The 16,465-nt window shown below is 39.3% G+C and overlaps 1 protein-coding gene across 1 annotated transcript; it reads right to left on the bottom strand.

Moving 5' to 3' along the window:
* Positions 1 to 302: 302 nt before the first annotated feature.
* On the bottom strand, positions 303 to 2,669 carry LOC142181739 (uncharacterized). Its single transcript, XM_075255226.1, has 6 exons — positions 2,536 to 2,669; positions 2,097 to 2,235; positions 1,672 to 1,858; positions 1,439 to 1,567; positions 784 to 1,075; positions 303 to 651 (listed from the first exon to the last, which is right to left on the bottom strand). The coding sequence occupies exons 1-6, from the start codon at positions 2,667 to 2,669 to the stop codon at positions 303 to 305; spliced, it is 1,230 nt and encodes a 409-aa protein (XP_075111327.1).
* Between the last annotated feature and the right edge of the window lie 13,796 nt (positions 2,670 to 16,465).

The raw sequence follows: 16,465 nt of genomic DNA on the forward strand, positions 1-16,465 counted from the left end.
AAATGACAAGATTTTTCAAAAACTGTTCTATAAGGAGATGTGCATATAAGAGTTTAAAAGCAGTTCTGTATGCCCATAAAGCACCATCCAACTCCAAAGACTAATCTTTTCAAGAAGAGCCAAGAGTTTTTTCTAAAATTCTTTTTAACTCTCTGTTGAATATTTCTACTTGTCCGCTTGTTTGAGCATGATATGGAGTTCCTGCTTTATGAGTAACTCCATATCTTGACAATAAACTAGCAAATTATCTATTTATAAAATGAGTTCCTTGATCATTTATGATAACTTGTGGAGTACTAAATCTAGAAAAGATATTTTTTCTTGAGAAAATCACAAACAACACTAGCTTTATTTTTTCTAGTTGCAACTAAAATATATTCGCAACCATTTGAAGGAGAAAAAGGATCCATGAAGTCAATGCACCAAATATCAAATATTTCACACACAAGGATAAAGTTAAGAGGCATCTCATCCCTTTTTGAAATATTACCGGTTCTCTGACATTTATCACAAGCAATAACAAAATTTCTTGCATCTTCGAACAAAGTTGGCCAGAAAAAACCAACTTCAAGTACTTTAGTTGTCGTCCTTCTTCCTCCATAGTATCCACCTACAGCTCCATCATGGCAATGACTTAAAATTTTATTATTTCTGGCTCAGGTACACATAATGATTATGTCATATGTATAAAATTTAAACAAATAAGGATCTTTCCAATAATAATATCTTGCCTCTTTTTTAAGCTTTTTTCTATGTTTGTAAGAAAAATCTTTTGGAATCCACCCTCCCGCTAAATAATTGTCAATATTAGCAAACCAAGGAGGTCTATACAATCGCATAACTGAAAAGATATGCTCATTAGGAAATTCCTCTTGGATATCTAGTAGTTCGGTAGGAGGATTCTCTAAACGTGACAAATGATCAGCTACCTGATTTTCTAAACCTTTTTTATATTTTATTTTGAGATGAAATTCTTGCAAAAGGAGTATCCATCTTAGCAATCTAGGTCTAGCGTCTTTCTTTGTTAATAGATACTTTAAGGCTACATGTTCGGTGAACACTGTAACCTTCGTTCCTATCAAATAAGAACGAAATTTGTCAAACGCAAGTACTACTGCCAATATATCCTTCTCGGTTGTTGCATAATTCATTTGAGCTTCATTGAGGGTTTTGCTGGCATAGCATATGGGTCTAAAGATCTTACTTTTCTTTTGTCCCAATATTGCTCATGCTGATGTATCACTTGCATCACACATTATTTCAAATGGCTGGCTCCAATCAGGAGAAACAACAATTAGAGCATTAGTCAATTATTCTTTGAGAAACTCAAATGCATTTCTGCAATCATTTGAAAATTCAAACTTCACATCTTTCATCAGTAGGTTAGTTAGAGGTTTTGAAATTTTTGAAAAGTCTTTTATAAACCTTCTATAAAAACCTGCATGCCCTAAGAAACTTCTAGTGCCTTTAATAGTGGTAGGAGGAGGTAATACTGCTATAAGATCAATTTTAGCCTTATCAACTTCTATTTCTTTGGTAGTAGTTTTATATCCTAAAACAATTCCCTCTGTCACCATAAAATGACATTTTTCCAATTGAGAACCAGATTTGTCTCTTCACATCTTTTAAGCACCAAAGTTAAATGATAAAGACAATCTTCAAATGTCTTACCAAAGAGTGTGAAATCATCCATGAAAATTTCAAGAAATTTTTCAGTCATATATGAGAAAATTGCTGATATACAATGTTGAAATGGAGCAGGAGCGTTACATAGTCCAAATGGAATTCTTCTGTAAGCATACGTACCATGGGGGCATGTGAATGTATTTTTCTCCTGATATTCTGGAGCAATTGGTATCTGATTATACCAAAGAATATCCATCAAGAAAATAATAAAAATCATGGCTTGCAATTCTTTCAAGCATTTGGTCAATAAAAGGCAAAGGAAAATGATCTTTCCTTGTGGCGTCATTAAGTCGTATGTAATCAATACAGACTCTCCATTATGTGTCTGTTCTAGTAGGTATGAGTTCATTGTTTTTATTTTTCACTAGTGTCATACCTTCTTTCTTTGGTACTACATGTACAGGACTTACCCAAGGGCTGTCAGATATCGGATAGATAATACCTGCTGCTAAAACTTTTACCACTTCTTTCTTGACAACTTCCTGCATTGCTGGATTAAGTCTCCTTTGGGGTTGAACTATTGGTTTGTAATTTTCTTCCATGAGGATCCTATGCATACAAATAGCTGGATTGATTTCTTTGATGTCAGCTATAGTCCACCCTAAAGCTCTTTTATATTTCCTCAAGACTTTTATCAGTTTGTATTCATGTTCCATAGTCAAAGAAGACAAAGTAATTACTGAAAATAATTTAGGTTTAAGAAAAATATATTTTAAATGATAAGGAAGATTTTTGAGTTCAATTTTGGATTGAGCTCCTTCTTCTGAGATGTTTTCATTTTTTTATTCTTTCTCAAGTATTCCGGCTTCTTCTCTAATAATGGGATTATCATCATTTGTGGTACCTGACCTGGCCAAACATACCTCTAATGAATCAGTAAGAAACTGATTATCTTTGTATTCATCTACAGGGTCATTTAATAAGTCAATTTGAAAGAAAGATGATGATGACTCACTTCCAAGAAATTTCATCATTTTCTGCATGTCTGTCACGACCCCAAAATCGACCCGGTAGTGATGGCGCCTATCATGAAATGTCACGACCCAAATCCTGGTCGTGATGGCGCCCAACACACTACTAGGCAAGCCCGACCATTATTCAACAATTAACCCAATTTATCAAAAATAGCGGAAAGAAATATCAATTAAGCAAGATTAAAGTACTGAAGAATTTAACAAAATACACAATATAATCTCACTAGGACCCGGTGTCACGAATTTGAGCCTCTATAATACAGAATATCATCCTAATACATGGTATATCCAAAGTCTGATAATGCGGAAATAAAGAGATAGGATAGGAGGGAGAAGATCAATGGCTGCGAACGCCGTGCAGCTACCTCGATACTCCCAGAAGCTGGATCTACTGAGCCTGAGACTGCCTTGGATCTGCACACAAGGTGCAGGGAGTAAAGTGAGTACTCTGACCCAGTGAGTAATAAAAGTAACTACAGTCCGAAGATAAGAAAATCCAGTAAATACACAAAGTAAGCTAAAATCCAAATATACAGCAACATATGGAACTGAGCAGCTAAACAACAGTATAAATAGAAATCCATGAATGCAATGCAAATGCATATGATGGTACATTCCAGTACCCACTGCGGCGTGCAGCCCGAGCCATCCATATTTATTTATCGTTGACGGCGCTCACTGGGGGTGTGTACAGACTCCGGAGGGGCTCCTACAGCCCAAGCGCAATATATTGGTCAGTCATTGTTACCTGACCGGTCAGCCATTATTACCTGACCAATTTATATCATACAGTTCCATTGTTGCCACTGTTCAAGTATATCATCCAGTATTATTGTTACCACTATTTCAAGTATATCACACAGTGTCATTGTTACCACTGTTTCAAGTATATCACACAGTGTCATTGTTACCACTATTTCAAGTATATCACACAGTGTCATTGTTACCACTGTTTCAAGTCACTTTATAATCAGTCCAGAAAATAATATAATAAGCCCCTTGGGCATTTACAAAACAGAAGTTCCCAGCCCGGAATACATTTAAAAATATCATTTAAGTTTTCAACACTTAGAATCATGGCTGAGTTTGCAAAACAACATTTAAAACCTTGGACTGAAATTAAATGATATGCAAATCATGCTAAGCAGTAATATCAATCCTCGAAGGATTTTACAAATCGGCACAAGGCCCCAAACATGGCATCAAGCCCCGTAATATCAATGAAGTATGTGTATCAATCACCAGTATAGTATAAACATCACACGGGATGGACCAAGTCACAATCCCCAATAGTATCCGACCCCGCACTCGCCATGGAGTGCGTGTCACGCCTCAATATCGTTATGATGTGAAAGTCCGGGGTTTCAAACCCTCAGAACAGCATTTACATCTATTACTCACCTCTAACCGGCCGTAGACTAGTCTGCAATGCCCTTTCCTCTTGAATCGACCTCTTCGCGCGTCGAATCTAGTCAAAACCACAACGAATACGTCACAATAGGCTAAGGGAATATAACCCAATCGAAAAGACTCGAAAAATGTCGAAAATCCCGAAATTAGCAAAACCCGAGCCCCGGGCCCACTTCTCGAAAAATTACAAAAGTCACATCACCGGATTCCTCGTCTGGCCACGAGTCCGTACATATAAAATTTACCAAAATCGGAGTTTATTTGACCGCTCGAATCACCAAATCTTATTTTCAAATCCCTAGGCCTAAATCCTCAATTTTTCTACAATTTTCATGCTCAAATCCATACATAATTGATGTACTTAACTCAAAATAGGTGGGGATAACTTACCTTCACATTGATGATGAAAATTCCCTCTTGAAGCTCCCCAAAAATCGTCCATGCTTTGAAGAAATGAAGAAAAGTGAGCTAAATCCGTGTATAAAAGAATTTGCCTGTGCTTCGTCGAGTTGTACCTTGCACTTGTGTTATACAAGTTGTACATCCTATTAAAATTGTTCCTTGTCGGACACCTTCTATTTAAACACCCATAATGTCTTGTATAAATATCCAAATGACAAACGGTTTGAAGATTTAGAAACTAGACTCAAAGATCTTTAATTTGATAGGTTGTACACCACATAAATCTTTATATATCCCGAGATATGAGCTTCTAAATTGCATCGTAAATTCTGCCGAAATTGCTCCAGCAGCCCTTTTCGATCCATCGTAACTTTCTGAGATGATATCCAAATCGCAAATGGATTAACCTTCCGAAAACTATAATGTTATGGGCTACAACTTTTGTGTTTTGCACTCTTTCTGATTTCTTATAGATTACAAGATATGAGCTTCCAAATTGGACTACTCGCAGCAGAATTTCTGCAATTTTCTGCAATTTTTCCCAAGTCCGAAATCACTCCGAGACACCTCCGAAACACTCCCGAGCTCTCGGGGCTCCAAACCAAATATGAACACTGACTCTAAAACATCACACAAACTTTCTCGAGCGATCAAATCGCCAAAATAACATCAAAATCAATGATTTGAGCCTTAAATCCAAGAATTCTTTCAAATTTCATAAACTTTCAAATTTTCCAATGTAAGGCCGAAACCCGTCAAACAACGTTCGTTTGTAACCAATCTTTACAGGAAGCGCTTAACCAACATATAACCTATACCGGGTGTCGGAACCAAAATACGAGCCCGATACCATTACTTTCTGATCAAATTTCATTTTTATTTTCCTTAAACATTTTCAGAAAACAATTTCACGAAAAAATTCATTTCTCGGGCCTGGGACCTCGGAATTCGATTCCGGAAACACGTTCAACTCCCATATTTTTCTATGGACCTTTCAAGACCAAAAAATCACGGGTCCGGGTCCGTTTACCAAAAATGTTGACCAAAGTCAACTTTAACAATATTAAATATCAAAATTCTTCAATTTTTTCACATAATTCATATATTTCAACACAAAAATATTCCGGACACACTCCTAAGTCCCAAATAACCTAAAAGAAACTATCCAAACAATAAAATTCGCATTTCGAATCCGATATCAAAATTTCCACTTCCGGCCAAATTTTCTCAAAAACTTTCAATTTTCCCTCTTTAGCCGAACGGCTCCAAAATGACCTACGGACCTCCGAATTCACTTCCGATCGCGTTCCCAAATCCAGAATCACCATACGGAGCTACTCCCAGCCTCGAAATCCCAAACGGACATCAATAACACTGAAATGCATTTTAAACCAAACTGATGCAATTTCTTCTAAAATGCTATCTTCCATAATAGGCGCCAAAACACTCCCGTGTTATCCAAAACCCGATCCGGGCATACGCCCAAGTCCGAAATCATCATACGAACCTGCTGGAACCTTCGGATCCCAATTTCGAGGTCGTTTACTCAAAATTCCAATCCTAGTTCATTTCTTCAATTTTAAGCTTTCAAAATGAGAATTTCCATTTAGATTTGACTCCAAACTTCCTGAATTTTAATTCTGACCATACACACAAGTCAATATACCTGAGATGAAGCCGCTCATGGCCTCAAACTGCTGAATGACGTGCCGGAGCTCAAAACGACCGGTCGGGTCGTTACAATCTCCCCCACTTAAACATACGTTCGTCCTCGAACATGCTGAGAACTACACTAAAGTAGTCTGAAATAACTTATTTAACATATCATGCACCTTCCCATGCTACCACTACTCCGGTTGAGCACATTAGCTCGATAATTCTGTAGATATACTTATTTATTCAAGCAAATAAGCCATTAGGCCCAATTCCAACATCCTGAATTTCTCTCCTAAGCCTGTTTCCATCATACGACCAACATATCAATCTCCACACGCTGTACCCAAACATGACTGCATAACTTTGCTGAATTCACACTTTGCATCACTTTACTCATAGAACCACAATAACATTCTTTAAACATAATAGTCGGAATTCCATGAATCTGATGCTCCCATTGCATCTCATGATCTACACAGGTCTTGCTCTAGTTTATTTTATTATTATTATTATTATTTTACACCGATATGACTAAAGAGATGTGTCGAAATTCACAACAAACTGCTGAATCAACAATTCATTGGATCTACACTCCTGACAAGTTCCATTACCTTGTCCCAAACCAAAGAATGATCTTTGCTCTATAATATACTTCATATAATCAGTTTGCACTGACCCCAAATCTAGTAACCTCGTCTCACCAAGTACGAACTGATCAGGCAATAAGCCACCTCAGACATAATCAAAAATCCCACAAGACGCCACAATGTTCCAGTATGCTATCAATTCGAACGCGATACAAAATGAAGGTGAACTCTAGAAGGAACTACTCAACTCGCACACTAACATAGACTTCCTCAGAAAACAGGGAAACAGAACACACACAAAAGCAAATATGGGCACTGAACTGAACATCGCATTGTTGCGGCGTGCAACCCGATCCAAACAACATACCCATGGCGGTGTGCCACCCGATCCACATATAAAACTCACATAAGGAGATATACGTTGAGCTGAAAAGCTCATCACATCAAAACACCGGATATCGGTCATAAACACACTAAGGTGCATAATACCATTCACAAGGAAACATATAGCTCTATAGGCTACAAACTCAAGCACAACTGAGGTGCGATACATGATCTAAGTCTCAAGAGCCATCCTGCTCATATAATATCACTGCTGAGCGGAACCTCAACACAAAAGGAATTTACCAAGCCGTCTCACAACTCATACGGCGTAATATATCTTTACATAAATTAGCTGACCACAAAATAAGATCGTGACTATCCTTTCATAAAGAGCGCATTGCTGAAATAAACACAACTGGCCTGACGTAAGGCTCACTTCCACATTTAAATCTATCCACCGACCTCAAGTCGATCCTGATCGTGCCAAGCTAGGCCAATAATCTTTCACAGGTCCATAACCTAATAAACAGAGTGCCCTCCGGGCATAAATTCTTAAATGGATGATATTACCAAAATCCTCATACTTGGTTTAAATTTCTAATTAATCAAGTGTTAAATTTCTAATTAATCAAGTGACTACATGTCACACTTATACAATATTCCTGTGGGACAAGCTCCACCATCTTCCGAAATAATTAACGGGTCTGCACATCCAAACTACCAGCTGCACTAACGCTGAAAAGCGATCAAGAATCCCTAACCAGGATGCAAAGCCTTTCTCACAGAACACAGACCTCAGGTGATACTGACGTCAATACCCATCTTACTCGAAACAGTGAAACTCATATACTGCTCATCCGAGATCGTGACATTACAGTCATTGACCAAACTGCAACCTTGGTCCTTACTTCAAATTCCATACCACTCACTGCACCTCACGTGCTAATATACGATAGACGCGATTTCCATCACAACTCTTGAACCGCGGATAGGCTAATACTTCATCACATAAGACCTTCCATTTAACTCACTTCAGGAGAACTATAGCAACATACAGGCGAATTCTCATAACCGTCGAATATGCCAATCTCTAAGTAGTGGTCCAAGCCGCCATAACCCTTTCTGGGATCCGCCTACTCATAACAGGCCCTAACAGAATAATGATTCAGAATAACATCAATCACTACAGCCGACAAGCCTCACACGCACCGCCACAAATCACATGCATAACTCGATCACGCTGAACGAACCGATCACTGACACCAATATGCCAACTCAACTATGGCTAATCAATCTACTTCCTTCCAGTTTATCCTTGATTGCCTTAGAAATAATAATATCTCCCTTCAACACCTAATTTATTCCAACGCACTCACCCCGAGTGACCTTAAATCATGATACCATGCTGTCTCAAAAACCATGACCATTTCATGTCTCTCAATGCTACACTGCAAGTCAAAACATCATAGAACATTCTTTGTCTTTCTTCATAAGCTGCTTCAAAAGCTTGACTCTTAACTGTACTTATAGACTCAGAATCATCGGGCACCACACTTTGCCTCTTGAATTCACTAGGACCACTATTGAGAGCCACCCAGCTCTGACTTGGCCCCGAATGCAACCAACTTTACTGAATTTTATAACATATGAATACCATCTCGATAAAGCACCCAACGGAATCACTTTCCTCGAAGCCTGGACCTATACGAGGCATAAATCATGAATCTTCCCTCAAGTCTAAATATGAGCCAATAAGGCTAACCATAGCATACATCCAACAATTCATTTACTCAAATTACCACTCATGGTCCTTTTCCGTAGCTGCAATAACCCACCAATACGCCAATAACCAGAATTCACGCAGGTAATAAACCGTGCAATCAGCTAATCAACAGCAAGCTCCCCAACTTGGCTCGAAGCCATAGATCACAACACATATACTCTATTGTTGTCGTAATATCATGGTGAGATTAAACTCACTCCATCATAAGCTCGTGGAAACACGAATCATCTGGAATTTTAACTCTTCTGCAATTCTTGCATTTACTCACACAACAGTTAAGCCCACTCTCTAGGCGACCAATTTTTTTTTTTTTACTAAGTCCTAAATTTTTCAAAAATTTCGGCAGAGCCTCCTTTGTAATTGATCCTATCCACCTGCCAGAGAATCACCAAAACCATCCTAACAACACATCCACAACTTGACAAAGCATCACAATGCATATCAATTACATAAATCTAAATTGATACATGGACATGCGTTGCACCTATTTGAATCATAACACATAGAAAATACCCTTCAACCCTCCATTATTGGGCTATTCAACCAAGTAGGAACATATTCTTTCTTTAATATTTTCGACCTTCAAGGTGGTCTCCTTGACTCAACGATTTCGTCATAATACATTTACGGAAGCGATCTCAGCTCCCAGACTTATCTAACTAGGAGACACGAAAAAATATTCTTCACGCGCCCATAACTCAGGCTACTCAACAGATCACAATAAGAAACGAATCACTTAACAGTTCATCTACTATCCAGTAGGCTTCTTCACCACTACCAAGTTGTACAAATACACCTCGCAACACTAACATACTCATCACGTGGATATCCAACCGCCATTCCGGCTAACAAGGACAATAGTGAACATATGAGTTCAAAACACTTGCTCACCAAATCAGCACCTCGGTGCTCAAGCCATTGGCAAAGATTTGGCCTCAAGTCCTCTAGACTGGTCTAACTTCAAACTCACAGAGATTACAACTCGCCCCTCGATTGGGGAATCAAAGCCATCGAGACACATCTGATACTGAGAGCCCGTTGGTGCATACGATCACGCGGAAGGAATTTCAAAAGTTTCTTTTCAAGCTGAATCAAGGACGCACGATAAGAATTCAAGAATGTGAAGTTTTCCTAAAGGTTCGGCAGCCTCTCGAGGATAAGTACAGACGTCTCCGTACCGATCCGCGAGACTCTACTAAACCAGCTCATGACTCGCGAGACCAAGTAACCTAGGCTCTAATACCAACTTGTCACGACCCAAATCCTGGTCGTGATGGCGCCCAACACACTACTAGGCAAGCCCTACCATTATTCAACACTTAACCCAATTTATCAAAAATAGCGGAAAGAAATATCAATTAAGCAAGATTAAAGTACTGAAGAATTTAACAAAATACACAATATAATCTCACTAGGACCCGGTGTCACGAATTTGAGCCTCTAGAATACAGAATATCATCCTAATACATGGTATATCCAAAGTCTGATAATGCGGAAATAAAGAGATAGGATAGGAGGGAGAAGATCAATGGCTGCGAACGCCGTGCAGCTACCTCGATACTCCCAGAAGCTGGATCTGCTGATCAACTGGATCTACTGAGCCTGAGACTGCCTTGGATCTGCACACAAGGTGCAGGGAGTAAAGTGAGTACTCCGACCCAGTGAGTAATAAAAGTAACTACAGTCCGAAGGTAAGAAAATCCAGTAAATATACAAAGTAAGCTAAAATCCAAATATACAGCAACATATGGAACTGAGCAGCTAAACAACAGTATAAATAGAAATCCATGAATGCAATACAATGCATATGATGGTACATTCCAGTACCCATTGCGGCGTGCAGCCCGAGCCATCCATATTTATTTATCGTCGACGGCGCTCACTGGGGGTGTGTACAGACTCCGGAGGGGCTCCTACAGCCCAAGCGCAATATCTTGGTCAGTCATTGTTACCTGACCGGTCAGCCATTGTTACCTGACCAATTTATATCATACAGTTCCATTGTTGCCACTGTTCAAGTATATCATCCAGTGTCATTGTTACCACTATTTCAAGTATATCACACAGTGTCATTGTTACCACTGTTTCAAGTATATCACACAGTATCATTGTTACCACTGTTTCAAGTATATCACACAGTGTCATTGTTACCACTGTTTCAAGTATATCACACAGTGTCATTGTTACCATTGTTTCAAGTCACTTTATAATCAGTCCAGAAAATAATATAATAAGCCCCTTGGGCATTTACAAAACAGAAGTTCCCAGCCCGGAATACATTTAAAAATATCATTTAAGTTTTCAACACTTAGAATTATGGCTGAGTTTGCAAAACAGCATTTAAAACCTTGGACTGAAATTAAATGATATGCAAATCATGCTAAGCAGTAATATCAATCCTCGAAGGATTTTACAAATCGGCACAAGGCCCCAAACATGGCATCAAGCCCCGTAATATCAATGAAGTATGTGTATCAATCACCAGTATAGTATAAACATCACACGGGATGGACCAAGTCACAATCCCCAATAGTATCCGACCCCACACTCGCCATGGAGTGCGTGTCACGCCTCAATATAGTGTTACGATGTGAAAGTCCGGGGTTTCAAACCCTCAGAACAGCATTTACATCTATTACTCATCTCTAACCAGCCGTAGACTAGTCCGCAATGCCCTTTCCTCTTGAATCGACCTCTTCGCGCGTCGAATCTAGTCAAAACCACAACAAATACGTCACAATAGGCTAAGAGAATATAACCCAATCGAAAAGACTCGAAAAATATCGAAAATCCTGAAATTAGCAAAACCCGAGCCCCAGGCCCACTTCTCGAAAAATTACGAAAGTCACATCACCGGATTCCTCGTCTCGCCACGAGTCCGTACATATAAAATTTACCAAAATCGGAGTTCATTTGACCTCTCAAATCACCAAATCTTATTTTCAAATCCCTATGCCTAAATCCTCAATTTTTCTACAATTTTCATGCTCAAATCCATACATAATTGCTGTACTTAACTCAAAATAGGTGGGGATAACTTACCTTCACATTGATGATGAAAATCCCCTCTTGAAGCTCCCCAAAAATCGTCCATGCTTTGAAGAAATGAAGAAAAGTGAGCTAAATCCGTGTATAAAAGAATCTGTATGTGCTTCGTCGAGTTGTACCTTGCACTTGTGTTATACAAGTTGTACATCCTATTAAAATTGTTCCTTGTCGGACACCTTATGTTTAAACACCCATATCGTCGTGTATAAATATCCAAATGACAAATAGTTTAAAGATATAGATACTAGACTCAAAGATCTTTAATTTGATATGTTGTACACCACATAACTCTTTATATATCCCGAGATATGAGCTTCTAAAGTGCATCGTAAATTCTGCCAAAATTGCTCCAGCAGCCCTTTTCGATCCATCGTAACTTTCGGAGATGATATCCAAATCGCGAATGGTTTAACTTTCCGAAAACTAGAATGTATGGGCTACAACCTTTGTGTTTTGCACTTTTTCTGATTTCTTATAGATTACAAGATATGAGCTTCCAAACTAGACTACTCGCAGCAGAATTTCTGCAATTTTCTGCAATTTTTCCTAAGTCCGAAATCACTCCGAGACACCTCCGAAACACTCCCGAGCCCTCGGGGCTCCAAACCAAATATGAACACTGACTCTAAAACATCACACAAACTTGCTCGAGCGATCAAATCGCCAAAATAACATCAAAATCAATGATTTGAGCCTTAAATCCAAGAATTCTTTCAAATTTCATAAACTTTCAAATTTTCCAATTTAAGGCCGAAACCCGTCAAACAACGTTCGTTTGTAACCAAACTTTACAGGAAGCACTTAACCAACATATATGACCTGTACCGGGCATCGAAACCAAAATACGAGCCCTATACCATTACTTTCTGATCAAATTTTATTTTTATTTTACTTAAACATTTTCAGAAAACAATTTCACGAAAAAATTCATTTCTCGGGCCTGGGACCTCGGAATTTGATTCCAGAAACACGTTCAACTCCCATATTTTTCTATGGACCTTTCGAGACTGAAAAATCACGGGTCCGGGTCCGTTTACCAAAAATGTTGACCAAAGTCAACTTTAACAATATTAAATATCAAAAAAATTCAAATTTTTCACATAATTCATATATTTCAACACAAAAATATTCCGGACACACTCCTAAGTCCCAAATAACCTAACGAAGCTATCCAAACCATAAAATTCGCATTTCGAATCCGATATCAAAATTTCCACTTCCGGCCAAATTTTCTCAAAAACCTTCAATTTTCCCTCTTTAGCCGAACGGCTCCAAAATGACCTACGGACCTCCGAATTCACTTCCGATCGCGTTCCCAAATCCAGAATCACCATACGGAGCTACTCCCAGTCTCGAAATCCCAAACGGACATCAATAACACTGAAATGCATTTTAAACCAAACTGATGCAATTTCTTCTAAAATGCTATCTTCCACAATAGGCGCCAAAACGCTCCCGTGTTATCCAAAACCCGATCCGGGCATACGCCCAAGTCCGAAATCATCATACGAACCTGCTGGATCCTTCGGATCCCAATTCCGATGTCATTTACTCAAAATTCCATTCCTAGTTCATTTCTTCAATTTTAAGCTTTCAAAATGAGAATTTCCATTTAGATTTGACTCCAAACTTCCTGAATTTTAATTCTGACCATACACTCAAGTCAATATACCTGAGATGAAGCCGTTCATGGCCTCAAACTGCTGAATGACGTGCCGGAGCTCAAAACGACCGGTCGGGTCGTTACATGAAACTAGTTCAGCCAGCTCATTTCCAAAATAGTCCACATTTTATTTAAAACTTAAGTAAAACCATGTTTCCACTGAAATCCGATAAAACATATAAAGTAAAAATAAAAAACAAAGCGAAAAAATACAAGCCCGGCCTCGGGTGTCACTAAGTCATGAGCAAAATACTACAACTGTTCGAAATAAAATAAGACTAACATAGTCTGAGAATAGCCAACAAATACACTAAGAGGAAGATAAGGAAGAAAGGCAGGGTTGTGATCGCCAGGCAGCTACCTCGCTATCTGCAATGAAAGCTCATAACCGAAATGATCAGCGACCGCTACCGTAGCCTGAGATACATGGATCTGCACACAAGGTGCAGAGGGTAACGTAAGTACACCAACTCAGTAAGTAACAAGTACAACCTTTGGACTTATAGGTAGTGACGAACTTAACCTCATCAAAGGTAATAGAAATAATGTACAGAAACGTAGGCATACTTTCAGTTTAATAAACAACTCGAACAGTAATACAAAGCAGGTATATACAGGGTAAGGAAGTGTAACTCAGCTACGTCTACATGCCAATGCACATGCTGTATAGAATGCACCATGCAGAGTGCCTCATGTGCCCACATTCTCAAATGCTCATCCACTTAGTATTGTATATGGCTTACATGGCCTAGGGAAGATCCATCCCGGAATATATACATCTCTAACATCAGTCACTCAGTACTGAGGAAGGCCATTCTAGCCTATGGAGAAGATCTATCTCCAAATAATAACAATGATAACAACATCACAACCACTCAGTATTGTATATGGATCACAAGTCCCAAGGAAGATCCATCCCGGAATATATACACATCACAGACCATCGGTCTCCAGTACCAAGGAACATGCCAACCAGCCTCATGGAGAAGATCCATCTCCATACCAAAGGAAGATCCATCCCTGAATATAATCATCTGTGCTCACTGGGGTGTGTTACAGACTCCGGAGGGGCTCCTACAGCCCAAGCGCTATCACAAGCCAACGAAGGCATATATCAGTAAACCGCTACGGCATGCAACCCGATCCCATAACAGTCACTTACAATCAGGCTCTCGGCCTCACTCAGTCATCGCTCTCCAATCTTACACACACGGGCTTGCAATGTCATAAAACTAGCCCGAAACAATGATATGATGTGCCAAATAATAATAACTAAGACAAAGACATGATATGATATACATGAGCAAGACTGAGTACATAATATCAATGAATGTAATGAGATGACAGCAAGAAACAACCACTCGGGTCTCAACAATATCGGCATGAAGCCCTAATAGGATATCTAGCATGTTTTACAGCACATTTACTTAATCACATGATAGAAACACAGATATCAACAAGAAAGAGTTACTAAGCAGTGCCATGGAATGATCCAGGCCGCAATTCTCACAGTACACGCCCACACGCCCGTCATTTGGCATTTGCGTCACCTCCAAAGTAATCATAGAACACATAGAACCCTCAGAACCAAGTTTGGAAGCGTTACTTACTTCAAGACAAGCCAAACTCTAACCCGCGACGTCCTTTCCTCTTGATTTGGCCTCCAAATGCCCCGAATTTACCCAAATAAGTATATTATCATCAATATATGCTAAAGGAATGAAACCCATACGAAAATTATCAAATTAACTCATAAATCTCGAAATTGGCCAAACCCGACCCCCTAGGCCCACATCTCAGAATTCGTTAAAAATTACATCACAAGAAACCTCATCCTCCCACGAGTCTATACATGCCAAGAACATCAAAATCGGACCTCAAATGGCCCCTCAAATCCCCAGTTTAAACTCTCCAAAACTCAAGCCATAACCCCTTCAACTTCACCCCAAATTCCTACTAATTTCATGATTAAACAGTGGAAAAATCATCGCAAACACAAATAATAAAGTCCAAGTAACTTACCCAGCTGAAAATCCTTGATTCCTCTTGAAAACCACTGCCCAAAGCTCAAATACAGGCCAAAAATGGTGAAGAATGACCAAATATTCGCGAAGGGAGCCTTTTATACTTTCTGCTCAGCACTTTCCGCATCTGCGGACAATATCTCGCACCTCCGGGCTGCTTCTCTGCCCAAAAATCCGCGTCTGCGGAAGTCACTTAAACCTCCAAAACGGCACCTGCTGTGACAATATCGCACCTGCGGTCTCGTAGGTGCGCTCCCATTCCGCACCTGCGATCCAGCCTTAGGTTTCCAAATTCCGCTCCTGCGGTTTCCTTCCCGCATCTGCGCCTCACACCTGCGGTCCCCAATCCACAAGTGTTGTTTTCACAGAACACATCAGCTTCTGTTGCATTTTTCCTAGTTTTAATTTTCCGTTACTCATCTGAAATCATCTTGAGGCCTCTAGGAGCTCCACAAAAAATACGAACAAGTCACATATCATCATTCAAACTCATACCAATCCTCTAAACACTCAAAACGACATCGTAACACCAAATCACCCTCGGATTCAAGCCTAAGGATTTCAAAAAAACTTCCGAGTTCCGCAACCGATCCCAAAACTTATCAAACCACCTCCGAATGACCTAAAATTTTGCATACACATCCCAAATGGCACAATGGACCCACTACAATTTCCGAAATTCCAATCCGACCTATATATCAAGATTTCCGCTGCCGACCGGAAAACACCAAACTTCCAATTTTGCCAATTCAAGCCTAGATCTACCATGAACTTCCAAAATAAATTCCGGACACGCTTCCAAGTCCAAAATCACCTAACGAAGCTAACCAAATCATAGAAATTCAAATCCGATATCGAATACTATAAAGTCAAAACTTGGTCAAACCTTTCAAATTTAAAGCTTCAAG

This window comes from Nicotiana tabacum, chromosome 6 (genome assembly GCF_000715075.1).
Source record: "Nicotiana tabacum cultivar K326 chromosome 6, ASM71507v2, whole genome shotgun sequence".
NCBI classification, from domain to species: domain Eukaryota; kingdom Viridiplantae; phylum Streptophyta; class Magnoliopsida; order Solanales; family Solanaceae; genus Nicotiana; species Nicotiana tabacum.